General features: G+C 45.3%; 2 protein-coding genes across 4 annotated transcripts; one reads left to right on the forward strand and one right to left on the reverse strand.

The window, feature by feature from the left end:
- Nucleotides 1-133: 133 nt before the first annotated feature.
- On the reverse strand, nt 134-3,673 carry ANAPC13 (anaphase promoting complex subunit 13). Its single transcript, XM_080409887.1, has 3 exons — nt 3,539-3,673; nt 2,758-2,883; nt 134-576 (listed from the first exon to the last, which is right to left on the reverse strand). Exons 2-3 carry the CDS (start codon nt 2,854-2,856, stop codon nt 451-453), a joined length of 225 nt encoding a protein of 74 aa, XP_080266013.1. The 5' UTR covers nt 2,857-2,883; nt 3,539-3,673; the 3' UTR covers nt 134-450.
- Nucleotides 3,551-27,764, forward strand: CEP63 (centrosomal protein 63). 3 transcript variants are annotated; one of them, XM_080409753.1, is made up of 16 exons: nt 3,551-3,642; nt 4,270-4,441; nt 6,168-6,303; nt 8,034-8,214; nt 10,148-10,243; nt 12,467-12,592; nt 13,447-13,560; nt 16,389-16,622; nt 16,882-17,027; nt 17,772-17,906; nt 18,533-18,647; nt 20,947-21,144; nt 21,585-21,671; nt 23,637-23,842; nt 24,375-24,681; nt 27,237-27,764. In XM_080409753.1, the coding sequence occupies exons 3-16, from the start codon at nt 6,260-6,262 to the stop codon at nt 27,393-27,395; spliced, it is 2,148 nt and encodes a 715-aa protein (XP_080265879.1). In that variant the 5' UTR covers nt 3,551-3,642; nt 4,270-4,441; nt 6,168-6,259; the 3' UTR covers nt 27,396-27,764. The 3 variants fall into 3 exon arrangements, with proteins under 3 accessions (XP_080265879.1, XP_080265878.1, XP_080265880.1); XM_080409752.1 differs by lacking the exon at nt 3,551-3,642 and adding an exon at nt 3,689-3,808; XM_080409754.1 differs by lacking the exon at nt 3,551-3,642 and having other exon boundaries at nt 3,902-4,475.
- The last annotated feature ends 190 nt before the right edge of the window (nt 27,765-27,954 follow it).

Genomic DNA, 27,954 nt, shown 5'->3' on the forward strand with positions numbered 1-27,954 from the left:
GTTAAAGACAGTAATAACTGACTTATGGCTATTTGCTTTTCTGACACTGAACACACAAGAGTGCTTCTTGGGACATAAGCTTTCAGAGTCAGAAATGATCCCATTGTGAGCTTTGAAATCAATAACAACTTGAGACAATAAAAAAGACTTCTTTCATCACATGTAGAAAACATTTAAGATCAGAATTGGCACCAACTTAATAACAATTTAACAGAAGATATGAAATAATTTTACATAAGAGAAACATTCTGATAGTAGCTCTGAGGTGTCAGATAGCCATTGTTATTTCACACTCATTACAGAAACATTTTAAACAGTGTTTAGTCACTGGGAGTAGAACCATTGTTTGAATTGAGCCTTTTTCAGAAATGTTTCCTCCTTGGAGGAGCTTATGACAGCGATGGTCAGCTGATGAATATTTTTTTATATTGCATTCATGTATCCACTGCACTAGTTTCCCGTGGGTGGAACATTTTCATGGAGATACTGCAGAGCCAAATCTGTCCACTTCATTTCTTGCTCCTTCACAGACTCTGTTGTGCCACCATTGTCTTGTTCTGGTTCAGGAAGCTCATTCTGAGAACAAAACAGAAGTACAATGCATTCCACACATAATACGCTTCCTGAAAGGAGCAGATCACTAAGGCTTCATATGGATAAATACAAAAATCCACAAGCGAGAGACCAGAGGGTGCATCTGAACGATACATATCATACATACTGATCCACTTAAAAATTTTACTAAGCCCAGTTATGTTCTTTTCACATGAATATGGTGATTAATCTGAAAGGTAAATTGGTTTTCCAGGACCCTGGGGCCTTGCTATACACTCAGACTGCACACGCAGTGAAGGAGAATATTTAGCAAATGCAAAATAAGTAAATAACAGTGCGATGCAATTATTCCATTGCTTGTTTGCAATGTGTTTCTTCTGCTGTTGCTGAGAATACAGATAGCGATGCACTTATTATAGCTGTTATTAAGACAACTGGTTCTGTAACATGTTACTTTCCTATGGCAGGTGAGAAATCCTTCCTCCTCCTACATGCTGAACTCAGGTGTGGCTGTGCTACATCAAGAGCAGAACTCAGAAACCCCTACCAGGTGCAACACAGAGCTACTCACAACACAGTAAGGGGGAAGTATAACTTAACTGAGATCTCATTTTCCTTTCTTCTTTCTTCTATTATTTGTTCTCTGTGTTGCTCTATTGGTGCAGTCACACAGAGTGCGTGTTACTCTGCCAGATACCATTTGGGCAAGAATTCTGAGTTCTAGATCTCTGGAAATCCCAGCATGAGCTAAATGATTTTTTTCAGTTTTGAAAACAGCATATGATCCAAGCCCATCTGAGTTCATCGGAATCTCTCGAGTGAGCACTGGATCAGATGCTCAGGACAGGCTCAAATACCACTTCACAGCCTTATGTTTGCTTCTTTACAATGCTGCTGAGTAAGTCTCCTGTGAAGTTGTGCTAGATTTTCTATGTGATTGCAGCCAATCCTATCCCTGGGGATCTTTATATCCACAGCTAGGCCTTTCTTTCTATTGTTAGCTGATGAGGCTTCCTGCTCCGAAGCTGCCATCTGTATGTGACTGTAAGTAGCTCGAGAGATGGCTGTAAGGAAAGAAGCAGTAATGTTTGGACACAGGGCAAAGGCAAATGTCATCAGGGAACTAGTTTATAATAATCAGCCTGCCTAATAAAGGTTACCCCAAGGAAAGGGGGGTTTGGGCTGTTGTATCTGAGAATCACAGCTCTGCAAGATCATTCCCTCAAGCTCAAATCTTGGCGGAATAATTTGTGTGCCATATATATGGATTTTGGAGGTGTGTAGCTGCTCCTTGCCCTCTCTGAAAAGACACTGGTGTAAGGGCTAAAGCTTGAGCCATGTCACCAGCAATGTGGAAATGCCTCTGTGCTAAAAGAAACTACCAGCCTATCAGTTCCCATGATCTTAGCATGACAGCTTGGTAAGTGCTAGCCAGGGTAAAGCTTGCGTAACGGAAAGAACAAGGAAAGGGAAAATCCTCAGATACCTCTCATTCCCTGGTAGTTTCAAAATGGCTAAGGAAGGACATCAGTGTGGGAGATCTGAAGCTTTAAGTCTGGGCTTTGTGGGATCAGAGGTAGCTTTTTCCCAGTTGCACCTCTCTGGCTTCGTAGCTGTACACGGGATGAAAAGACAGCTGCCGCGCGCTGGATGCAGCACTACGAGCAATAGTCCTACTGCAGATGCCAGTTCATTCGCTACTATCCTTGAATTGGCAACAGCTACACTGTATCTGGAAGAGACTGATTAGGAAGATGTTTGCAGAATTTTCAACTTCTTTTAATAGAATTTCAGAAGGTGGAAATGAAGTGTAACAAAGACTGCAACCGTCAGCATGAGACCCATCCTCTATGTTCTACAAACCAACTGTGAAACCCCTAGTAACATGCAGGGGAAGCACAGAGAAAGGATGATTTTACTTCTCCCTGATGCCAAACCCAGAATTGTGTGATGGGAAGGGCACTCCAGTTCTGAGGAGATTTGGCAACTGGCCAGGGGAAGGGGGAGAGAAACATCTATCTCCTCATATGCACACGGGAATGACTGGCATATGGGACAAGGAAAGAGCGAGTCAGATCCATCCCGGGAGCCTTTTGTACAAATTAGCTGCACCACAAGCAGTACCCTCTGTGCCATTTCTTGGAAGGGGCTGTGATAGATACACAGGTCTTAAGTCTGATTGATAAGTAGCAATTCACCTACCAGAGGGATAGCCACGTCTTCGTACGGCAATTTATCTTCCCTCCATGCATCATCGATCAAATCCAGGATCCTGCCATCCCTCTGCACTTCGCTGTCCATCCTCGTGGCAGGCGAGCACAGCTAAATCTGTGACACAAAGCAGATACCATTTATAACATCCACATCCCCAGCCACGTAGCTGGAGTATGGACCGTGGGCTTGCTCCAGTTTTGATCCAATTCCTTTCAAGGTTAAACTTTTATGGAAAAACCTGGAGAACGACTTCATCTGAAAAGAACACTATCCAACTGAACTGCAGGTTGATAGGCAACAGAGATGAATATGCAAAACTAGCCTATTATTAATTATAGAGATTGACGTGTGTTTGCAGCAGCTGGCTGGCCTTGAGAGGTCTCTTCTGAGTGGGCCGAGGGCCGAGGCTCCGGCGGCGCCGCCGGGTGCCGCTCGCTGCCCGCCCGCCGGTGCCCGGTGCGCAGCCCACCCCCGCACCCGGGCGGGCAGGGCGGCACCCGCAGCGCCGGGAACTGCCGCGACAAGAGAAAGACGGGCCTGTCACCCACCCCGCGCTGCTCTCGCCACCCCGGGGGGCCGCTGCGGCTCGGCCGGGCCAGACGCCGCCAGCACCCCGACCGGCCGGGACGGGCGCGGGCCCTGGGGGGCGCGGGACCCGCCCGGGCGGCCTCGCCTGCACAGCCCCCGCGCTGCCCGGGACAGCCCCCGGCGCCCCCCGCCCCGGCCCGGGCAGCCCCGCGGCCCTGCCGTGCTCCCCGCCGCGCCCTACCCTGCCCACGGCCGGCGGGCAGCCCCGACGCGGAGTGCGCAGGCGCAAGACCCGCGCAGGCGCAGAGCCCGACCGCCGCCAGGCCGCGGCGTGCCCGCCGTTAGGTTGGCGGGGGCGGGAGGGCGGGCGGCGGCGTTTGGGGGGGCAGGTGAGCCCGGCCCGGCCCACCGGTAGCCACTGTCCGCCCCCGCGGCGGGGCCGGGCCCACACTCAGGCGGCGGGCCGGGCTGGGCGGGCCCCGGGCGGCGCCGCTCCCCGAGAGCGGGCTGGGTGAGGGGCGGCGGGTGCCGGCCCTGAGGCGGCCGGGCAGGGCGGGGGCTCCCGGGCAGGGTGTGGGAGGGGGAGGCCGCGGTCCCGGCGGCTGCGGAGGGCGCGTTGCGGCGGGCGCTGCTGAGGGGGCCCCGCCGGGGCCCTGGGGAGGTGTCCCGCAGGCCGCGCCGTGCCTCCCGCCGGCGGTAAGCGTTCCTCCGGCCGGCGGTACCGGCGGTACCGGCGGTGAGCGTGCCTCCAGGCCGCGGGGAAGCTCCATCCTGCTGCCGTTTCTGAGTGCAAAATGATCCCAGTCTTCCCCCACGGGCGCTGTTCTTCAGTACTCCCGGCGTCGTCGTCAGACTTTCTCCACTTGACTGTAGTGCTCTGATTGATTCTTTCTTGAGTTGGGATGCTAAACCTTGTTGATTTTTAAATGTTCTATCATTATTTTTTTTTTCAAATACATCCTTTCTCTCCAGATTTGGCAGTGACGGGCCAGCTCTCATTGCTTCAGCTGTGGTCACCGGTAGAGATCGTTTCCCCGCGCGGTGGCTGCGCAGGCCTTTGCTCGGTTGCCTGTGACTTGCACGTGACAACCTGCAGGCTTGAGAGGTTACAATATAATACGATGTCAACAAGCCTGGTGTAGAGGTGTGTGATTTTAAGGCTCTTCCCCCAAACCCAGGTGAGCTGGCAAGTGTACAAAGCCGGCGTAGTGCGGGGTCTTACCTTGGGGCCCTGCTTAGAGCCTGACAGCAGCGAGAGCAGGTGCTGCATGGCTCTTCATGGCACTGGAGCCTTCAGTGTTGAGCTGATCCCAGCCTCTCCTGGAAGGAGCTGCTGATAAAAGACCTGGATCCCTCTCCAGGTTTTCTTTCTGGATCTTAGCAGGCATTTTCCGTGGTGGAAAATGAAATCTCTTTGCTACTCACTGAAAACTATTCTGTGTGGGTGTGGTTGGAATGAAACAAATGCTGCTACGGGCTAATGTCCACTGTTGCCACCTGGAGAACTCTTCTTGGAGTGCTGTCAGCAGCTCTGGGGATGTGCTGATCTGCTCTTCTCAGCAGCTCTGCCATCACCAGTACAACAAAGATGTTCAGCCTACTAATTGAATTTTGTTAAGCACAGACTGGACCAAAGAGAGAAAAACCACTATCAGAATAGGGATGGGATTGGTTTTCCCCCCCCCCCCCCAGTGAAATACTTGTTTTCTGTATGTGTATGGTTTAAAATACAGCTGAACTCCCAGCGCCAGGCTTTAATGTCTGGATGGTGCTTTAAAATGCTATAGGAGCAGGATCAAAGCTTCTCGTGGAAGTGAAAGAGCAAAGCTGAGTCTGCGTTTTCTGAAATCTCACTTTCTGTGACCTACTCCCCCTTTTGTTGATCGTGTAATAATGCTGTATTAATCTTTGAGGAAAGATGTGAGGATCTATCTCTAAATACTTGAGAAAGTGCCTAGATGTTTTGGAAGCAGAAGATTGTGCGAATACCTCCACAGAGTGAAACTAGAGTGTAGTGGTGAATCCTCATGATGAATGTAACCATTTTTCTCTTAGTGAGCCACAGTTTCATGGAGGAGCACTGAAATAAATTCTAGCTTTCCAGGCGTGGTCCCACAGAAACTTTCATTATTTATTTTTGTTCCCCATTATTGTCTTTACTGTAAACCTTTCTTGCTTCACAAATACATGAAACTTTGATGTGTATGCATATGTACATGTGTTCATGACTTAAAGGATGTAATTTTTAACTAAGACAAGGTACTATGACTGTAAGCTTGTGCAACTTATTTTCATAGCTTAAGGCACCAGAGGAGTTTTTAAGGAGTTTGTGCTATCTTAAAAGAAAATTCTCACAACCATATGAACTAGCAGCGTGCCCTGAATGCAATTGTAAACAGTGTGGTCTTTCTAACCTAGTCTGTGGTAGAGACCTGGGAGAGATCTGATTTATGGATAGACTTTTACTGCTACTTGCTTACGGTTTTTCTCTGAAGTGACAAATACCCCCGTCAGAGGTGTATCCTGGCCCCTTTGGAAGTCCCTGAGTGTTGCTGGTCCACTGCAGTTTGGTGCACCCAGGAGATGGGAGATCTGCCAGTCCTAGTGTGTTGAGTTTGCCCGTTTGCTGAAGCAGAGATTCCCTTTTCACTGGTGCTGTTTGACTTAATCCTTTTATTAGATCCCATGGTTATATTGCCACAATTTGATAGTGCTGAATGGTTGCATTGGGCCTTTTTTGTCTGGTAGAAAAATCTGGTTTTCTTTGTTTGTCAGATATTTGGCTTGGAGGTTCATGAGGGTGACCATTGTTCTCCTCACCTGTACGCTAACTGTAACTTTTTTAACTTCTTTCTTTCTTTGCTCTGCAGTTGGATGGAGAAGTGGCCTTGTTCGTGCATTGCCATGGGTGACCGCTGCTTTTGTGTACTTTCTTAGCTGCTAAAGCCACACGGATTTGGTGATGGAGGCTTTGCTGGAAGGAATGCAAAGAAATGGGCAGGGGAGGTATGTGTGCAATAGTATACACCAGTCATTCAAAATCATATAAGTATTAATCTTCCCTCTTATTCAAAATCAAATCTTCTGGTATCAGACAGTTTCCATTGCTTAAATAAGGCTTTAGAATGTCCACTAGCGCATGCTGGTGGACAACTAGTGTGCGTTGGCCTTCAGCTGGCGCAGAAGCAAAGTCACTGGGTGAGCTGGCTTTGCAATAATCCCTTGTCAGATACTATAGTATTAATTGTTAGAAATTCAGTTTTATATCTTCCTGAAAACCTTACCTCTTTTTGTTGTTGTTGTCTTAAACCCTTCTTACCATCCAGCATCAGGAGCAGTAGTAATTAAAGGTCTAAATAAACATATTTTTTTTTGTAACAGCCTTGCAAGGTTAATGAGACATGACTTTGTTATCTGTTTTTATTGAAAACATCTGATTATTTCCTGCTCATTTTGGAACTGTGGAGTCCCATTCATCTCTGAAGAATCCTTAATGCTGCTCTTAGGTGAAAATATCTAGACTTTTAGATCCGTGAGAGAGGCTGTAGTGCCAATAGTGGAAACAAATATTTTATGTGTTAAAGAAGTGTGAAGCGAAAGTCACTGATGCCATTTTCGTAGTCATCTTTGAGAATGTGATTCAAGCTTACTGATACCGCATCTTCTGCAGAGAGCTGGTTGCAGAAATCAAGTTTAGACTTAGCCTTATATTAGCAGATGCTGTGAAGGAAACATTCCTGCTCTGCATAATAGCTGCTAATTTTTGGTTAACTTACAGGACAGGGTGAACTTTAAATTTAACTAATTTTGGCTCCTTTAAGAAGTATTTCTTTCCCTATAGGAAAACTGCCAAGTTGTGAAGTGTGCATATGCCCTGGGGGAACAGAGAAATTTCAATCCCTTAACCTATTGATTTCCATTTCTTTTCAGTGTTGCCTGTTTGACAGGCAAATTAAAGGGGTAAAGATCATCATGGAGTTCACCACCCTCTAGGGCTGTATCTTGCAAGCCTTAATATTGTCCCTGGCTTAGCATCTTGTGAAGTTTTAGAGGAGTTAGTTGAATTGGCTTCAATAATTGCTGCACCAAATTAGAAATTGCGGCGTCGCTAGGGAGCATGCTGTCCCCAATGGATTGTGAATGTTTTATTCTTCATTACCATGTTGTCATCCAACCCTCTCTACTTAGGGGTTTGCCTGCATTTGTGATAAACTTCTGTTTTCAGAAGCTGATAGCTTGGCTGCAAGATTTCTCTAGTGACTGAAACTTGGTATAAAATGCCTCTGCCTGGAGAGCAATTAAGGCAAATACAAAATATGGATAAAACATGTTCTGGATAACTTAGATAATGCATAGTACTGAGGCAAAGGGATAAGTGTTTATAGGTACTTGTAATGGTTCTCTGTATAGAAGACAAACTCTACATTTAAAGAGTGTAGGTCATCTGTTCTCACTGGGTTTTCATAAGTATTCTTCACTGGTCATGGCCAAGTTTGGATCTCTGCCCAGCGATGCGAACGTACCACTTGTGAGATGCTGCGTTAGGGAATGAGATGAGCGGCTGAGAATTAAAGCCTGTTCCTCTGCAAGCTGATTTGTATAGAGTTCAAAGCACCGCATGTGCAGAGTTGGTCCCTTGGTGCAAGTCAGTTTGTTCTGCTGACTTTGTTGGTGTGGGACACTGGACCTGTGGTGCATGGTGCCTGCTTTGTAATTTCAAGCTCTTTCCCTTCTAGCAGTGGGTTCCTGACTTCCTGTGAGGCTGAGCTGCAGGAGCTGATGAAGCAGATCGACATTATGGTGGCTCACAAGAAATCTGAATGGGAAGGGCAGACACAGGCTTTGGAAGCTTGCCTGAGTGTTCGAGAGCAGGAACTTTCCTCTGCCAGGGCAGCTCTGCAGGAGAAATATAAGGAGGTACCTCAGGTTCATACTGTTTTCTGGTCGGTGTCAAGCTGTGTTTTACCTGTTACAATACAAAGACTGAACCTGTATTTCAGAGTTTGATTTTGCATGGACATGTGTTTCAGGAATCGTTTCATCAGTTTTGATTATTATTTTTTTTTAAATATTTTAATGCTAAGCCAAAACAAGGGGTAACTTTAGCAAACAGCTGTACTAATCGGCATAGGAGCGAGCCTGTCTCAGTTGGAAATCAGGAATGGAATTTATAAAGGAGCCTGTTGGAACAAGGTTGTCTTATTCATAATTCAATCAAAGTCAAGTGATCAACTCCCTGAAGGTTGGTGCAAGTCCACAGATCGAATTGTCAAAGTTACTAGGGAGAGCACAGGACATTGAATCTGGCCACAACAGTAATCAACAGCCCAGCAACCTGCAGTCATTGGTAGAAAAAACATTTGGTAGTGTAAACTACACTAAGATATTGCTGGAATATTCTCCAAGGGCTCTTTTACACAGCTCAGGTTTTGTAGCCTTTAATTAAGGGCCCCGGGGAAGTGCAAAAAATTTCTGCATTGGTGAAGTATCCGTAAGTGAAGGTTTTGCGTAGTATGTGAACCATAAATTTTCTCTTGTGCAAATGAACTGATGTATCTTTTCTTGGATCAGAGGAAACCAGCAGGAGTCTGGGTGTCTGTATCTTAAGATCTAGCCACGCTGGCATTTTCTGAAAGCATTTAAAATTTGTCCTTACATTTATAGCTGCTGTGTCCTATCTTTCAGCAAGCTCTTCGATACACGGATTGTTTTGGTGGCTCTCTGATGAAGTTGCCTTGACTTCTTGGATCAAAAGCCAGCTGATAGCTGCACAGACAGTTGGGTTTTTTGGGTGGCTGTACAGCTACATCTCCCAGATTACCCAAGTACTGCTGTAGCTTTTAGTACTGTGATGTGGAATCTAGTAAAGAGAATATGACAGGTTGTTGGAACAGTGGGTTAAGAACTCTGTAGTTTCTGGTTGATATGGTCAGGTGCTTCTGCTGGTCTGCATGGCAAGTTTTGGAATTAATGTCTTTGTTACAGAGTTATGAAATCTGGAGTCATGCCACAGGATTTTCACTCGCAAGAGTGGTGATTTTTATCATACAGGTTATCACTGTTATTATCAATTGTGTTTTCGCAAGACACTTTGGAAATATTTCTTACCACCAGAAGCAAACTTTGATTTCAAAACTGAGCTGTAAACTATGGTTAAAGTCACTACTGGAGTATATTCCTGCTTGTGGTTTACTCATGAATTGTCTGTGCTGATTTCTTCTAATTTTAATCTGTTGGCTTGTTGTCCTTTGGACCTGCAGTTAGAAGGGTGGCCGCTCGGGGTTGTGGAAGCGGGGCTGGGGTGGGGGGGATGACGACAAAAATAAATCACAGGAGCGGTTGGATCAATGTAAGGGAAGTCTTCCCCATGTTTCAAAGCCTCATTTCATTCTTTGTCCCTCTCATCTCCATGTGTTTGGAGTCTCAGCTTCACCTGAGAGTAGTAAGATAACGACATGGCCATCTTTTATCTTGGTAGATAGCTTGAATTCATAATGTGTGTTTACGAAGAATTTGGTGAAAATACCAGACAGGAATAGCCTTTTGACACAAGCCAAAACTGCCAGCTTCATCCCCAAAAATGACAGCCAGAAACTGGCTCAAAGCAAGAGGCCAGAACAGGAACAGTTCTGGCCCCAGCCTACCAAAGATTTAAGCATAGACTTAATGTGACTCGCAGTGAGTGACCCCATTGAAATGTGCAGTTGTTAACAGAATTAGGATCTTCTAATAGCCATTTACCACTCCTAGTATAATGTGTATTTGTGAAATGAATACTAATTCTAGTGCCTACTGACAACAAAGTCCACTTACATTGTTTTATTTCTTTGCTTTTTAACTCTTCATTCAGGTTGGCTTGTTGCGTCACCAGGTGGAAGACATGGAAAAAGCCAAACAGGACATGGTCAGAGAATATGAACAACAGCTGAAGAAATTTCAAGAGGAGGTAAGTTGCAAAAAGAGAAGATTGATTTTTAGTTGCTGGTTGATGTACGATGTGACAGGTGAAATACTTTTTGTCATTGCTTTTGTTTAAATGTCATGGTTTTAAAACTTCCCATTCTTTTGATGTTTATGTTATTACAAAAAAGAGCATTGGGCGTAGACAAAGTAATGTTTTTATGCTTCATTAGGCCTGTTTTTTGCACTTCGGAGGAACTTGGTGATGAACAGAAAGCTGTTGGATAAAGTGTGTAGTAGATGTATTGTTGCAGTTTTCATCTGCAGAAGTTTACTGCAAAAGTGTCCTGTGTTCACCCATCCTAGTCACCATAGCACTTACTCTGAAGTTGCCATGGGTACAGGCAGCAGCAGTTAGCTCTTTCAGCGTTTCATGAAATTAAAAGAGGGTGGTGGTGTAACTGGCCTGGATCGTATGAGATAGAGAGGTGAGAATGGTGTGTCATCTCATCTTCTTTTTGCCTCCATTGACTCTGATTTTGTTAGTAAGGGTTTTGTTCTCTCAAGGCATATTAGTCTTAATACACTTAATAAAAACTAAGTATACTTAGAAAATAGCTTTTAAAAATAATTTCAGAGCTTTCATCTCAAAAAGCTTCTTTCTTACTGCAAGGTGGTACACGTGGAAAGTCCTGCAGATGGTATAACAGCATTCCATGCTTATGCCTTAATTCTTTGCCTGTCTCCACTCGCTTGTCAGTAGCAGTGAGTTAAATGGCATGGACAGCTAGTAGAGCATTGGCCTGTTTTCTCCGGAGGGCTGGGCCTGGTTCACGCTCAGTGTAAGCCATAAGTTAAATTAATTTGGTAGCCTCTGCTTTGACGACAGAAGGCATCTGTTCTCATTTAAAACACCTAACTATTCAGTATGACTAACAGTCTTCATTCACTAGGTGTTCCCACTGGAGTTGTGGATAAGCTGCAAAGCAAAGCTGAAGTGCATTGGCGGGTCTAAATTGCTAAAGCTAAAATACAGTGTGTGTCTTGTGGCCAAAATTGCAATGTGTTGGTCTTCTACCCACACATTATTAATGTAGATGACATTAAGCTCCAATATTCCTCAGTCTTCTGTTCTTAGTACTGTTTGGGGAAATTCTTTCTGTCTCGTTTTACCACTATTACCAGTAAAATTATAAGTAGGGTGTCTAACTCACTGAGATTGTTGAAAGGATAAACCTGTAGTCTCCTGATGTGTTTGGCAAAAGGTGTTGTCGTATTAATGCTAAGCCCGTACATCTGTCCGTTCCCATTGAACATGCCTAAGTACTTTGCTGACTAAGGGCTCTGGAGAACCTTTTCTGACCAGTGCATGAGGTCTTGATTCAGGTGTATTTGCTTCTCGTGGTTATTCTGTTCATCTATGGGCTTAGCTTTCTCCATCAGTGAAAGGAGAATCATGACTTCTCAAATTCATCTGGCAAGTTTGGAAACTTTTTATTGGGGGGAGCTCATCAGATGGAAAATTCTGTGCAAGTTGCAAGTGATTATTTGCACAGAGGGTCATTTAAATGTCAAGAGTTTTTTCCTCATTCTTGCTTCTGATATGACTTTAGCATTCTAGCAGCAGGCGTAGGAGTGATATTTTTTGTTGGCATTCTCCACTCATTGTGAAATACATAGTGTATCTAAGCAGAAAATGACAGATGAAGTAGTGTTGATATTATGTATAATGGCAATTCTCAAATCTTCCTTCTCCCACTAAGCGGAAGAGTTCCAGTTCCCACCTGAGCTTCACAAGTATATTTTAGTCACATAAGAAACTGTACCTCTGTGCAGAACTACCCCTCAGCCTGCGTGTGGTGTGATGTGCCCCCCAGTATGAGGAGACGCAGGCGCTGTCTGCTGTTGCTGTGGCTGGGAGCCACCTGTGGAGAGAGGAGCTCTTGCTGCAATAACAGCTGCATGTAAACCTCCATCTTATCAATATTTCAGTCACGCTGTAATAGTGGTAAGACAGAGGTCTAATTAGAGCTGCTGATGTCATGACTTCAGTGGCATCTTGCTACTCTTACACAACTCGGCATATTTTGCAATTCGGTTGATATAATAGGCTCATTATACAACTAACAGTCTTCACTTGCAAGCTGTGTGGTCTTGATGAGGGGAATTGTTTGTGTGAAGCCATTTTGTGTGCCTTCTTTCAAAGTGCTGTTTAGTTCTTGCCTTAGGGCCTTGAACAAAGTTGTCTATTTTTCTGTATTCCTTGCAGTTGTCCAGGCTGAGGAGGAGCTATGAGAAGCTGCAGAAGAAACAACTAAGAGATGCTAGAGGAGAAGCTAACAAGGGACAAGGGGAGGACCAGATTGAAATGAGCCAACTGACCAGGAAGGTGGAGGTATGTAGCGAAATGGCAAGTGCTAACCAGAGTTTGTACATATTAACTGACCTTCTGGGTTTCACTGGTGGCTGAATAGTCAACTAGGAATTCTGCTTAAAAAGTACTTTCCATCTACTCTCTAGGTGTAGCTCTTCTCAACTGCTTGTGTAATAAAGGCAGTTTCCTGCATCGGGGCCTCTGAGTACACAGGATAAACTATGCCGCTGTTCTTATTCTTAGACTAAATAAAAGGAGGAGGGTGCTGGAAGAGTAATTAATTATGTGAATGGAGCGAATTCCAGTATGGTGAGGTTGTCATCTTACTTCTTTGAGGAGGAGGGAGCTACATGTCAAACTTCTTCTCAGCCCTGTCTCATCTTTTAATCTTTCTGCTATGCTGAGCTCGATGGCACTCAATTTTCTTCTACTGTACCCTGAAGATGTGGCTAACAAACACATCTGACTGATTCAGTGTCCAATTTCTGGAGCAGACATTAGCATTAAAATTCTGTCATTCGTACTCGTCATCTTAGTGATTTCAGTAGCAGTGTGTTTTGGAAGCTAAAGCCAGTCTGAATTGTTAAACCTCTGACAGCAAATCCATGAATCTGTTAGCACTTAACATTTGTAAACAGCAATAATTGACGCTGACGTTTTTACTCAGGAGGGAAAGAAATACAGCAAGCACAGTATGTGAGGGGTTTTATACTGCTGAGTTGGTGCATCAAATGTCTGGCTAATGGTTCCCCTGCTGTGGGGAAAGGTGCATGAGGATATGGTGAGGAGTGAAAGCAAACATGGATATGAACTAGAAGGGGTCCTTGTCAACTGCATGGAAGCACTGCTCCAAGCCACCCCTGCTGTCCTTGCAGGAGTTTCGTCAAAAATCACTTGACTGGGAGAAGCAGTGCCTGCTTTACCAGCAGCAGGTGGCATCGCTGGAGGCACAGAGGAAGGCTTTGGCTGAGCAGTCTGAAGTCGTTCAGGTACAATTAATATGTGCTGGAAGTTTTTGTTTTGTTTGTGGCAGCAGGTGGGAGGGGAAGGAGCGGGGGAAGAGACTAATGAAATCTCTCAGGTTTGAATCCAGTTTAGGTTGCCATTGAAATGATTTTTAATGTCCCAGTGGAATAAAGTTTGCCTATGTAAGTGCTATAAGGAAGGAAGATCTGGAGTTTGTCAACAGAGGTTAGAGAAACTTTGTGCAGCGTTCCCTGCCACCTCTCCAATTAGTAGAGAAGACAGTAGGATGATGCTTTTCCAAGGAGGTGAAGACCACAGCATATGAACTTAAAATAGCTGCTACACCATGTCGTCTCATGCAAAGCTGTATACCTGCCAGTAGCTAAAGATGTACCTTGTGGGTCCAGCTCAGAGGATGATGTTGGGAAATGGTCGTCCCCTATAACACATACTTCCTCAAAGTACTGAAGTAACAGCAGTTTTCAGCTCCTGCCCTGCCCCCCCCCCCCCCCCCCTTTTTTTTTTTTAAGTCTTGTAAAGGCAAGGAGTAGTGGGGCTGCTGTTTCTGAAAAGCTAATCGTTCAGTGAGTTAGTAGTGCTGCAGCAGAGCCAGATGAATTGACCTAGAGCACAGCTGTGAAGTCACACTGACACAATCACAGCAGACACTGATAAGAAGCTCTTGCTGGGGCCTTTACACTTAATGGGCTCCTGATTTGCTCTGGAGTGGAAGCTCCTGCAAGGAGGAAGTTTGTGATGACAGGATTGAAGCTGGCTCTGACAGGGGCTTTGTGAGAGGCTGACACTAGTAGATCTACAAATGCAGAGAGAGTCCTTGAGCAGAAGGTCTTGCAGCTCTGCTGTCTTTGTATCACTGATAGCTCAATTGTCTGAGAACAGATGTGTCCTTGGAGTGCGGGCTGGTACACTGGAGCACAGAGGAACTCTTCTTACTGTGCAGCAGAAAAACAGGAATCTGGGGAGATTTTTCCTAAGTGGCGTAGACGATTTAGGTGCATAGGTACTGCGAACAGACTGCTCGAGTCCTCAATTTCTTTGAAAAGCCCAGCACAAAATTGCTATTTTTTTTGCCTTAATGTTTCTATGCATTTTCTATGCTTGGTTGTTTTTTTGGCACAAGGTCAAGCTGAGATCTGTGACCATGGAGTACTTGCCCTTTGCTGCTTTCAGCTGGCTTCCCCTCGTATCTTTCAGTGCAGCTTAGGGAAGCCTGGCGTTCTTACCCAGTGTGGAGCACCTTCCTCTAACACCTGTGGCCTTTGAAGTTGACAGGTGAAACTTGGAATTCTGTGCTGTCCTGCGTGTTCTGTGCCTGGAAATAAGAGATAGCTTAAATGTTTTCTTAATGCAGAAATAAATACTCAAGTAGTCTGGTACTCTGATTTTTGGGTGGAGAAAGGCTGTACTTTAAACTCTTACACCTCCTGATTATGTTTTCTGTTGTGACTATTCACATAATGAAAAGGCTGTGATCAAAATTATACCATAGGCACAGTTGCTATAGTTTTACCAGTTATGAGGCATTATCACCTCTCTTGTGAAGACAGGCTGAGAGAGTTTGGGTTGTTCAGGCTGGAGAAGGCTCTGGGGAGACCTTAGGGCAGCCTGTTTAGTACCTAATGGGGACCTGTAAGAAAGCCAGAGGGTGACTTTTTACAAAAGCGTGTAGCAGTGGGACAAGGGGGAGTGGTTTGAAACTGAAAGAGGGGAGATTTGGATTAGGTATAAGGAAGAAATTCTGCCCTGCAAGGGTGGCGAGGCACTGGTGGAGGCTGCCCCGAGCAGCTGTGGGTGCCCCATCCCTGGCAGCGCCCGGGACCAGGCTGGACGGGGCTGGGAGCACCCTGGTGCAGGGGAAGGTGACCCTGCCCGTGGCAGGGGGGTGGGACTAGGTGATGTTTAAGGTCCCTTCCAACTCAAACCATTCTGTGATTATGTGCCAGGCAATAAATAAAGGCATGTGGTGATTCTGAAGCTGGCAGAAATCACTAGTCTTAGAAGCTGGGAGGAAAAGACTACTCAAATATTTTGTTTCAGCCTTTAAAAATTATAAAGTACTATACAAAAAGGGTATATATGAAGTGACTATTGTTAAACCTTATATGAGAGCTGGCTTCTTAAATTTCACCAGCTAGCTATGTGGAAAGAAATGCTATGAAATTAAGTATTGTGCCTGTAAATAATAGAGCATATATCATTTGCTAGTCACATGTTCCTTATAACTTCTTTTGTCTGCCATTAAAACAAGGAAACATTCAAAGTGAGCATTCTTGCAAGCTGTCAGAACCAGATATTTACTGCATAAAGCAAATGTAATTGACTGTTACGCTGAGTTCGGGTTTAGATCTGTTTGGTGGTTGTGGTTTTATTTTTCATTGTGCAACAAGAGCTGCTTTCTGTCCTGGTGTGGAATTAACGACTAGGTAATCTTTAGCTTGTGTATGGTATTTGTAAACCTTCTTACATGCTGCTGTTTCTCCTGGCCAAGCCTTAGGTTAATGAGAAAAAAACAGCAGGCAGCTTTGTTCTTAGACAGCTTGTTCTTGGACAACTTGAGTTGATCTGAGATCCTCTTTTCCCAGATTCTTTGAACCCCTTTTAGAATAATAGGTCCCCCTCTTTTTTTTTTTTTTTTTTTCCCCCATATTTATTCTGTTTGCCCATCTTGTAACCTGGGAACAACACTTTCCCTAATTCACTGAGAGGCAGTGTTGCTTACTTTGAGAATGTGGCTTGTTACAGAAAGAAATCTGTAGTTGTTTTGAGTGTAGTTTTGATACAATGTGTTTTCTATAGTTTAGCTTTAATGCAAACCAGTTGCTCTTAATAGACTCAGCTCGCCAATCGGAAGCGGATTCTGGAGTCGGTGGAGTTGGCCAGCCAGTCGGAAATCCAGCATTTAACCAGCAAGCTGGAGAAGGCCAATGATGCTATCTGTGCCAATGAGCTGGAGGTGGAGAGGCTTAACGTGAGAGTGGATGACCTGACTGAAAACAATCGGACGATTCTGGAAGATCAGCGAAGAGTTCAGGAAGAACTAAGGCAGTCCAAGAAAATGTTAGAGGTCAGTGGAGGAACTGTTAGGAAACTGAATATAAAGCATTGCTTGTGAGAAGTGGCAGGAAGGCTCTTCATTCCAGAACACATGCCTCTTTCTAGAGCCTTTGTGGAGTTCCTGATTGGCCTCAAAGCTGGTTTTGTACTGTTGCGGTGCTCTGCAGTGTTTCCAAGGGTTCCTTATAAAGCCGATCAGTGTCTTGTTGCTTTACAGCAACCTGATCTGATCCATCTTGCAACAGTCATTCCTTCTTCCTCCTATGCAGGTGCTACAAGATGAGAAGATGGAACTTCGAGCCACCCTGCAGTCTCAAGAAGATTTCATTGAGAGCTCCAGGCTGCACCAGGAACAGTTGCAGGAAGAGCTGGCTAGGCTGACTGAAGCTCTTCACACAAAAGAACTCCTCATCAGGTAGCATCTCTCAGGTAGCAGGTTCTCTCACTGAGGACAGCTGGATCTGTGTGGGTTGATACAGAGAATGGTACGCTCATTTCTCGCAAGTCCGTGCAGCATTTGCCAAATCACATTGCTTTTGAAATCAGCTGATACTCAGGGAACAGTGTGGAAGGAATCTGCTATACGCTCAGCTAGGTTTCCGGAGGCAGCCTGGGTTTTTGAGGGTGTTTTTCCCCAGGCATTTTCAGTCAAGTGCTGGAAGCCTTTCAGGATTTGATAATGCGTTTATTAACATAGGCGAAAGCTCTCGCTGCTTTATTGATGGCAGATCTGAGGGTCTTGGTCAGGTAACGGCATACGTGACAAAATCGTCTTGGCACTTCTGCACAGGCAACATGCCAAAGCTGTAGAGTTCTGATGGCCGTATCCAGAGGTTTTGGTGTATGTTACCTGACAGACACACTGTTCCTTGCAAGGACGTTTCTTCTTGGATGTGTGCTGATGGCAGGGAGTGTCTGGATCAGGGAGGCCAACAGCAAAATAGGAGGTGGTCTTTTTTAACCCGGCCTGCACTCCCAACAGGGGGCTGTCATCCAGCTAGTATGTTTGCTTATTCACAGCGCACGTGGGTGTCACCTGCTGTTGGGTTTTGTGTATATTTTTCAGAGCATTCCAAGAAAATGGTGGTTATGTTCACTGTATTAGTGAACTCAGATGTGACATTTCTGTGCTGAAATTAAAGTTCAAGTTTCTACTTAGGGCCTTGGAGGAACGCTTGCAAGAGAAACAGTTGTCTTCTCCGGGGCTGGAGCTGGAGCGTATACTACTGCAGCTGGATGTTGCCCAGAAGAAGGAACAGCACTTACAGTCAGAGATGACTCATCTTGAGAACAGGTAGCTGACTGCTTGCTTCCCCTGGCTGTGCAATGAAACCTGGATAATGATGAATACAATGCATTAGGTATTGTATTAAGTTAACCAGTCCCACTGATTTCTGTAGGCTTATTTTAAATATCAAAGGGCTAAAGAAATCAAGTGCTATTCATTTTGCAGTTTAATAGTGAGACTGTTTTGCTAATTGGTTGGCTGCTTTTCACTGCACACTGTGGGTGTTTTCAGGTTTTAGCTTGCTTAGTCTTAGCACCTTCACTCGTAATGGGCTAAGGAGTCTTTGTTAGTCAGCTGGTAAGAACCAGATCTAGACCTTCCTGTGAAATAAGAATTATAAACAAGTCTTCCTCTCCAAGTTTGTGGTTTTCAGACTAATGTTTGCATGGGAAGTTTGTAATCTTAGTATGGTAAAGAAACAAACAAGAAACAGCTATTTGTTAGATCAGGTTCCTGATCTCTTTTGAAATGATTTTGGTAAACAAAACCAAAGGATTGGTAGGGAACTTTTTGGTTAAGAGTCCGGTTTCTGTTATGACGGACATAGGAGACTGCTTGGAAGATCAAAGTTTCTCTGACCACGTCCTCCTCCTTGGGGTATTCTAATCTGTAGTTCTAAATTTGGTACGCAGCCTGGTGTCTTCAAATGCAAGGTGTGTACAGCTGAGCGAAGAGCTGGATGAGACTATCAAAGAGCTGCAGTCAATGGAAGAACACTGTACTGAGTCAAAGGCAGAGATTAAAAAGGTAATGTTGCTTTGCTCCTGGAGGGTGGGAAAGGCACTTGTGGAGCCAGCCCTTCCCATGTGTGTCCTGTGCCTCAGCAGTGCACAGTTAGCAAAGCTCCGAATGGGACCAGGGGCTGGGAGTGCTGTGGAGGCAGGGATATGCTGAAGGGTAAGGGGCAGGTCTGACGGGAGGAGTTGAGGGGATGGGTTTGCAGGTTTCTGTGCTTGGCTGTGCGGCTTGCTTTGTGAGCAGCTGTTAGGCCTACTGGAGCATGTCCAGAGAAGGGCAATGAAGCTAGGGAAGGGTCTGGAGCACGTGTCTTATGAGGGGTGGCTGAGGGAAGTGAGGGGGTTCAGCCTGGAGAAGAGGAGGCTCAGGGGAGACCTTATCACTCTCTGCAACTGCCTGACAGCAGATTGTAGCGAGGTGGAGGTCAGCCTTTTCTTCAGGTAGCAAGCAACAGGACAAGAGGAAACGGCTTCAGGTTGCAACAGGGGAGGTTCAGATCGGATATTAGGAGAAATTTCTCCACCAAAAGGGTTGTCAAGCACTGGAACAGGCTGCCCAGGGAGACGGCTGAGTCACCTTCCCTGGGGATATCTGTAAGACATGTAGATGTGGCACTTAGGGACATGGTTCAGTGATGGGCTTGGCAGTGTGCTGTCTTAAACGTCTTTTCCAACCTAAACGATTCTATGATTCTGCATCACGCAGTACTTCTGGAGAGACTTGAATTAGTGCTGGAGGGGCAAACATGCAAAGAAATTGAGGCCTGGAATCCTGACTTTAAGCCTAATACAGGCTCCCAACAGGATGAAGAGCAGGGAGGGAATGGATTTTGCTGTAGTATGTCCTATCGCACCTGGGACAGGCCTTCAGAAGTGTTCTAGTCTGTATGTGAGTAACGGAGTTTGTTTCAGGTTTGATACCGAGACATGAACTCGGGGGCTGGAAGAGATGGAGCAGCTCATCTGCTGTGAGGACCTCACCCTGGTGTTCTGTGCACCCAAGGGAGGCAAGCCCTCCAGAAGGCTTGAGTTTTAGTGATGGTCTAGATCAGTTAGTGTAAGGCTTTCACTGAAGCTTGGTTAGAGTGAGACCTTACTGGACTTGCGTGGAAAAACCTCACTTCTGTGAAAATCTTTCATCCTTTATTCTGAATGTACAGAGGTGCAGATCTTGCCAGAGATGTGTGCTTGGTTACACATTTAAACAGCCACGCAATAAATGAATCTTCTACAGGCTGCTGGGGAGGAAAAAGAGATTTATTATGGTTGTTTCTATTTTATGTACTTGGGAGGCATTGAGGTGACATGGAGATAAATCACCTTATGTATAGTATTTACATGGCTAGGCAGAGATCATCTGGTTCGATTTTCTAAAATGCTTCTAATTCTCAGAAAAATCCTGGAGCTTTGGGTGGTTAATATTTCTGGCTAACAGAATGGAATACCAGGGAAGAAATCATGCTATGTTGTTGTTCTGTTATGTCACTGAATAAATATACGGTATGCCTACCGGAATATTGTATGCAGTGCAGGCCTGCCATCTCAAAAAGGATTGAATAAAACAAGGTAAGTTATGGAAAAAGATGACCAAAAGGATGGAGTGTTTTTTATACAGGGAACAGCTGAATGGAATAGGACTTACCAAACTGGAAAAGAGATAAATGAGATTGAACGTACTAAAAATAAAAGCCTGTCATGTGGAAGGTAAATAGGGAATGATTATTCTCTCATAATGCAGGGACTAGTGGTCATCAAATGGAGTTATGAAAACAAAGAGGTATATTTTTACCCTCTGCATAGCTAGCTTGTGGAAGTTTGCCATGGGTAGCTTTGCTTGCTACAAGCTGATATTGATTCAAAAGACTTAGGGCAAATCCATGTAAGAAAAGCCTGGCTGGAGCTATTTAAAGATACCACGTCTGGCTCAGGAAGGCAGAGTGGCAAATTGCAAGGTTATATTATGAAAGTGTTACTGTGCTTGCCCAGTGATGGTAAATGTTTGGGTATCTGTTGGTCACGGAGGTAGAATGGTGAACTAAAGAAGCTATGATTTGGTCAGTTATGGGTCTTCTCCAGTACTCCACAGCAATGTAACTGTCTTGTCTCAGTTGGCAGTGTATGGTGTGGAAAAGAATTGGGATGAGGTGGTTTTCAATCAAGAGGGACAAGCATGCACAGAGGGCTTGTTACATAGAGCTTTTTGTTTTCCAGTACTTAGATTTCACATTACCATATGCAATGCTTTTGCTTTTTTTTTGCTGAAACATCTTTTAAAAGCTCGTGGGTGGTGTGTGCATATCTTTCTCCAGCTGAAAGAGCAGCTCTCTCAAGCTGAACAAACTCACAGCAGTGAGCTAGAAGGGATGAAAAGGGAAGTCTCCAGGTTGACACAGGAGCTGCACCAGCGGGACATCACAATTGCATCTGCAAGTGGCTCCACATCAGACCTAGAACAACGGCTGAGAACAGAGATTGAAAGAGCAGAGAGGAAAGCAGTGGAGCACAGGGTAAAAAAGGCTGAAGACTCTTATGCTGTCTCTTCAGGGGATCTGAAGGCTTGGAATGCCATCCTAGTTTTTAGCTACGTTGATAGTTTCCTTCTCTCTTCAGCCTTTTAACAAAGGCTTTGAGACCATTCTGATGCAATCTTCTAATTTACGGTGTTCACTGAATCTGTCTTGCTGTTTCTTTTCAAACCAGTAGTTGAAAGTCCACAGAATTATTTGAGATCACTCGTGCTAACTAGGCCTGGATGGTGACATCTTTGAAAACTAAAGTAAATTACTGTGCATGATTATTTGTATGGCCTTCTCTGTAGGGTCCCTGCAGAACGAATGGCCCAAACCTTGCTTTGCACTTGTGCTTGAATTGAGGGTGGAAGATGCCTGTAGGGTGTTGTGGGCATGTGTTGTGTTCTTTTTCCTGAGTTTCTTGTTTGTCTCCTCAGGTACTTCTGGGCCAGCTGGAAGCCTTGAGGCTGGAAAACCGTCATCTCTCAGAGGTGCTGAAAAAAACTGAGCGTGGTGTGCTAGAGGTATGCATTAGGGGCCAGAGGGGGGGAAGAGGCTAGTGCTGTGTATCCCCTACCTGGGTGCCTAGGCCTCTCAAAATGCTTGGTAGAGTTCAGTGAACTTAAAACCCAAGGGAAAGGGGCAGTTTGTGAGGAAATAAGGTGCAGGAATCCTGAGCATCTTGTTCGGTCTGAGAGTAGTGAGAAGTACTGCAGAAACAGAGCCATCGTCTCAGTTTCTTCTCCGTGGGGTCTAGCCCATGTTTTTTAGTACATTTTATTACATTTCTGCTTTATGCTAGTTTATCTCAAACCTCTGATTCTAAATCTCTGATGTCTTTTTGACCTGTCCCAGAGCTGTAACTGCTCCAGTCGTTGCAATTTCTGGGTTGAGAGCGTGTTCCCCTCCTGGTGAGGAGCCATTCAGCAGGGCTGTCCCTTGCGCTCCACAGGCAGGTTGTAGCCTGGGAATGTGGGCTGGGTGCCTTGGGGCAGTGCACTGGGAAAGGGTGCTGTGGTGGGCTTCTGCTGGTGGGGCACTCTTGGGGCTAGATGAGGTCACCTTGTCCAGAGGAGAGAAGGGGAGACTTGGCAGGAGTAGTGCCTTGGAGGTGGTTCATTTTGGTGCCTGTGTGAAGGAAGAAACTGTTAGTTTGCAAGTTCTGTCTCATGTAAACCAGAATGGATGCCTCACAGGGGGCAAGGGATGGATTCAGACAGCTGAAAACCTAACGGGGGTGTATCATCAGAGCTTTTATCCTGTCAAATGTCAGTGCTCTAACATTAATTCGGGGTGACTGTCAAATATGCCAAGTTCTTGGGAAACTGTTGAACAGAAGCTTGTGGCTGGTGAGATGGAGAAGACCCAAAGCTTTCCTAAGGGCTGGTTTGGGACTGAAATGACCTAAGGCCCACTACTTTCTGCTTTAAGTGCCTGGTGAGCTTTTGCCTGTCTGACTTACTAAAAACTTGATGGCAAAGTGCAAAGCAAGGACCTATTTTTTTTTTTTTTTTTTAAAAAGCCCCCCAGCCCCATGGCACAGGAGCTACTGATCTTGGCCAAGATCTCCTAATGCCTGTTTGGAAGGTCCCTAGATACAGTAGCATGTATGTATTAGCAGCAATGAGAATGAATTAAGGATCTAAATTTAACGGAATGGGTGAAAAAGAAAGTGGGACTGTCATAGGAGTAGAAAAAATGGGAATTATATCCACCTAGCCTTGTAAGGAGAAGATGGGGAAAGAAGCAAGTTGTTCGGAGTTTCAAAAAGAAAAAAAAACCACCACAATTCAGTTTTACCAGTGGAAGTTTCTAAAGGGCTATGGGTCATCCCAGGTGGGGAGGCATATGTGCAGGCTTTTGTAATTATTACCATAGGCCTTTGCTAATTTGAGTGAGTGGATCTAGAATTGTTCTTGCAAACAGCTTTGCTGGTAGATCACATGAAAGGTAGTTTCTCCATGAGAGTGGTTACTTCTCATCAACAGCTAAGCCACTGGCATATGTGTTTCTTCACACCTGTAGGAAGTATCTGGCAGAGTCTGCTACTCTGATACCTAGGGAGTTACTGAGACAGTTCATGTGGGTGCCACCTGAGTGGCATCAGCTTTGGCCGAGAGGCTTCCATCTTAGCTAAGTGAGGGAATCCTAGAATATACAGCTGGAGGAAAACTCGAGGTCATGTAGTTGTTCTCATTATCCCAAGGCCAGAGGCAGATACGTCTGAACTACTCTTGATCTATATTTTCCTCTTTTCAAAAGCATCCAATGGTGGGAGAGACTTCCTTTCCTAGGCAGGCCAGCACAGCTTGTCTGGATGCAGACGCAGTAATTGATTTGCTATTGTGAAAGCCTTGAAAATTTTGCCAGTCAAAATTGAGATTAGAGGAATCACTTCCTGGCCTTTGCTCTGCATTTGACTATGGTGTCTTGCAAATCAGACGTTTCAACTTCAGACACTTCAACTTCAGCCCTTCTCTGTCTGTTAGGGAAAAGATGTCACCCTAAGAGCATTCAGTGAAGACTATGCTGTTGAACTAAATAAATTAAAGTCTGAGAACCAGCAATTGCGGAAGGATCTAGCAGAGGCCAAAGCAAAAGTGGAGCTCACTCAGCAGGTCTGCCAGGATGAACCTGGGGGCACTGGTCAGCAGATGCAAAGCGAAGAGCCTGAGGCTGGGGATGTGCAGTGCAGGTGAGTATTGCACGGCCCCAAGGATGCACTTCCTTATTATGAAAGAGAACAGAAGGCGTGGAGATGTGTGGGTTTTTAATGATGTGCTTTGTGTATAGTATCTATCACCAGCACATAATAGGTATGGGAGAACACAAGGACTGTTTTGGTATCTGCCTTTATGCTTTAAGTAGTGCAATAGCTTTTAGTCCCAGCTGGTTTGCATTCTGCAAACCCAGCTACTATTTGACTGTCTTTTGACTGCCTTTGCCTTTTTCTTTGATTGAGAAGCAGTACATGTTCTTTTCAGCGAAGGGATTAGATTCGGTCCAGGTGGCTGTGCTCCTTTCTGTTGCAGTACTAGGATGTGCAGGCTGTAGGTTTTGGTATCTACAATAGCAGAAGAGTGAGAGAGAATTCCTTAGACATCTGCATCTGGAAGCGCTTCGGAGTAACCTGTATGTTAATTGTTATCTCTGCACAAGTTTTTGCTGAAGTTCAGCTGCTAAAAGGCAAACTATCGAACAGTTATGTGTCCAAACCTGCCTTTCAGGACAACTTCGGAAGCACAGCAAAAACATGATGAACAAACAGAGAGACTACATCACAAGCCTGATGGGACTGTTCAGCATCATCAAGGGGAGCCCCAGCAATGGGGAGCTACTGAAATAGGAACTGTGACCCCCAAGACTGGTGAGCTACCCACCCAGACCAGCAGGAAGAACTGCATGGAGTCACTTGCTTTGGGCGCCTTGCTGGGAACGGATTCTTCGCTTCATGTGCTGGATGGAAACAAAGATTTTGCAGATGAAGCATCTGAGCGGTCCGTCTCAAGTCGTCAGAGAGGATCTGTGCCTTTGGTGAGCAGCTCTGTAGAAGCTGGTTGCTGTTCAACAGCTGAGGATATACCTAGGTTCTCATCTGGCAAAAGGAGCCAGATGATGAATGATGCAGAATGTATGATCTGACTGCATGGTGTGTATGATTCTGTAAGCATACATCAAATGTTAAACAGTGAGGAAAAAACACTGCTGGATGGTTAGTACTTGGACAACGGGAGCCATGGGGTTATTCCTTAGAACTCTCTGCAGGAGGGCTTTGTGTTTGGTATAGCTGCTAAGCTGATGCCAGAAGCTGATGGGTCTGTCCATACAGGTGCTGTACGTCAGTGTGTGCCATGACCCACTTCTGTTGCTTCAGCATTCTGCTTCGGCTTTTGGCTTCGGACTGTAGTAGAGGCTCAGAGTGGCTGCGGAGTGCTGAGTATTTCAACATACAGTTTCTGGGTGAATCTGAAAGCTGGCACTGCACATCTACGTTCACTGTAATGCATAGCGGGAATTTGACTCCTCTGAATGGGACTGCAGTAGTCAGCACGCTGAATTTAGAACCACTTATGCTGGCTGATAGGAAAGCCTGAAATCGGTGCTCCACTGCACAAGGGGAGGCCGTTATTTTTCCGTCGCTGATCATGCCTTTTCAGTGGGGAGCAGTGTTGGCACCTTCTCTGCCCTTTAACCTCAGCTCCGTTGCTGGAGCACTTGCCCGAGATACAACTGGGACTCAATCACTTCTTCCTTTGGTGTTTAAGACCATATATCCCAGTACCCGCTGTAATTACCAGGCTGTAGGCTGACTCAGGCAGGGAGAAGAATGAAAGAGGGACGCTGAGAGCAGTTCTCATACCCTGGGTCAGACAGGGCTGTAGTATTTCGGGGAGGGGAGAGTCCCAAGTGCTGGTCCTTGCTCCAGACGTGTTGTCCCGAGCAGTCTTCGGCGTGTTTTCTCTTCTGGTTGTGTGGTGTTAGCAGTGACAACAGCTATTTTTATGTAGTGGGGAGCCCAGAGAAGAGTCCCTAAGGCTGATGCACAGATAAGCAGAGGCTTGTCAGGTCAGTAGATCTTGGTGAGGTTTAGTACCAAAAATAGGCCTTGATTGTTTCAAGGCTAAAGTAGCTTGTGGGCATGTCCAGAAAACAAATGCTGGGAGCTTAGGGAACTGTAATGTTCTAAATGGAAACTCTCCAGATTGTGGAATTGGAACTGAAGTGTGAACAGTTCCACTTCAGGGTCTGAGCAGCACTAGGGCTTGATGTTTAGTGGAAGAGAACGGGCTGCTTTTTGTTCTGAGAGGTAGAAATAAGGTTTCTAAGGAAATGCCAATATTTCTGCTGGTGTCAACTGGGACTTCCTGCTCGTGATCAGGCTGCAGCGTCTTTAAATCAGTTCTTTGAATATTGAAAGGCGAGTTCTCAGCAGTAGGCAATAGTGAGGTGGGAGAGATTTGCTTGTTATCTGCAGCCTTTTTTTCTGCTTCTCTTTGTTCCTGGCTGTTGATAAAAGATCAGAAAACTGTGAGACTCCAGGATCTGGAAATAACCAGTTAAGTTCTCTTGCCAGGACGCTGAGGCAAGTTTTCTGTAATGGAAAGCAGCCCCTTAGTGACTTTGTAATTCACCTGCCAGCCCCTGTGCAGGAAGCTTCATCTCCTTGTAAATTAAGCCAAGTTTACAATGTTATTTTTGTAAGTTAAGAACTTGTGGGTAAGTGAGGTGGATAGCAGGAATAGTTCTTGACTGTAAAGGAAAGAATCTGGGGTAGTTTATTGTCCGTTGCTGGCCGAACTGAAGTGGTGCTCAGTGAGCTATGATGGGAATTTGGTCTGTGCTTCCCTTGTGGCATTGTCCCAGGAACCCATTATTTCAGGGAAGAACAGGAGATACATAAAAGAAAGTAAGAGAATATGCCCAGTGCTCGTCCAGTCTGGTAGTTCTTTCCCTTCCCTGGAACCCATATTCTGAGATGCTGCTGCTCCCCGAGATTTTTATGAAGACGAGGAGCAGGATGTAGACCTAAAGTGTGAGGCTGCACTAACACACCCAGGACAAAACCCTTGGTATTTTGTGGTGCCCTTCTCTAGTGTTACGCTATGATGGCACATGCCGTGTCGTTCCCTCTCATTGTTTGAAGTGGAGGGGCTGGTAATTGAAGTGAAGCTCAGGTCCCCTAAGTAAACAGTCCGTTCCTGTGGATACCTCTGGGGTCAGGGTTCTGCCTGTGAAGTGCAACAGTTGTGTAGGCACATGGAGAGGTTATTTCTCTTCAGCTCTAGCCCCTCAGTGCCTTAGAGAGGGGAACTACTGGAACGGAAAAATTACAAGTGCTGAGGTATTGGTTTTACTCCGTGCAGTTTTGGCAAAGGCTTGGGAGGCTTTCGCTGTCGGTTGGAGACTGTTGGGAGGGACATTTACCTACGATGGAAGCGTGAGACCTGAGTGCTTAATCTGCCCAACAGGATAGAAATGGCACGAGAACCGTTTAGAAGCATGTTGAGTTCCGTGGTTTGCGGATCCGTAGTGTTTCTGGCTGAAACTTGGAATAAAATAATACTTGGTGTCCCTTTGTTTCCCTTTAGTGCCCCCTGCCCACAGCTTCAGTTGGATCGATAGCTGCAAGATACCTGGAAGAGGAAGAACTGAGATCCCAGCACATCCTGGAGTGCCTAAATGCTCACATTGAGGAGCTGAAAAAAGAGAGTGAAAAGATTGTGAGACAATTCGGACACCAGGAGTAATGTTTCTTGCTGAATTTGACTGCTGGTTTACTTACGTGGTTCCAAACTGTGGCTGGGGAGGAATCTTTAAAGAAATTGCCATGGGAGCGTGAGTGAGAGGCTGTATCTTCCACTTTGAGCTGAATCAGCAGGATGGATATTGAGGAAAGGAAGCTCCTCTCGAGTTTGATCTGATGGAAGGTGTTACACCACAAACACTTCAGTCAGCTTGCTGTAGGTCAGAAAGCTGTATCAGAGCTGTGTGTGTGTGCACTTACAAAGGGATCATAGTGTTCGTTAGAAGCAAACCATTTTCTAATTTTAATGTAAAGTATTTTAAGTATATTTTATACATGTAAGAGCACTGAAATAAAACGGAATGGAAAAACACCTCTTTTCTTGTTCATACAAAGAACTTTTTGTTATAAAGTTATATATATATATATATAACATACTTGTGGCTTATCTTGCCTTCTCATCAGGAGCTTTGATCAACACTTTTTCCATCCTTTCCCTCCCAGAGTAGCTATGTTCTTCAGGAAACAAGGTATATAATTACTCTTTCCTTTAGGCTACCTGT

The sequence above is a fragment of the Falco punctatus genome, assembly GCF_963210335.1.
Source record: "Falco punctatus genome assembly, chromosome: 13".
In the NCBI taxonomy this organism is placed as follows: domain Eukaryota; kingdom Metazoa; phylum Chordata; class Aves; order Falconiformes; family Falconidae; genus Falco; species Falco punctatus.

Coding starts and splice junctions, on each gene's coding strand:
- CEP63 (XM_080409753.1), top strand. CDS start 6,260: ATGGAGGCTTTGCTGGAAGGAATGCAAAGAAATGGGCAGGGGAG. Junction 16,623..16,881: donor AGTCCAAGAAAATGTTAGAG/GTCAGTGGAGGA, acceptor CCTCCTATGCAG/GTGCTACAAGATGAGAAGAT. Junction 24,682..27,236: donor AGAGAGGATCTGTGCCTTTG/GTGAGCAGCTCT, acceptor GTTTCCCTTTAG/TGCCCCCTGCCCACAGCTTC.
- ANAPC13 (XM_080409887.1), bottom strand. CDS start 2,856: ATGGACAGCGAAGTGCAGAGGGATGGCAGGATCCTGGATTTGATCGAT. Junction 577..2,757: donor AAGACGTGGCTATCCCTCTG/GTAGGTGAATTG, acceptor TTTTGTTCTCAG/AATGAGCTTCCTGAACCAGA.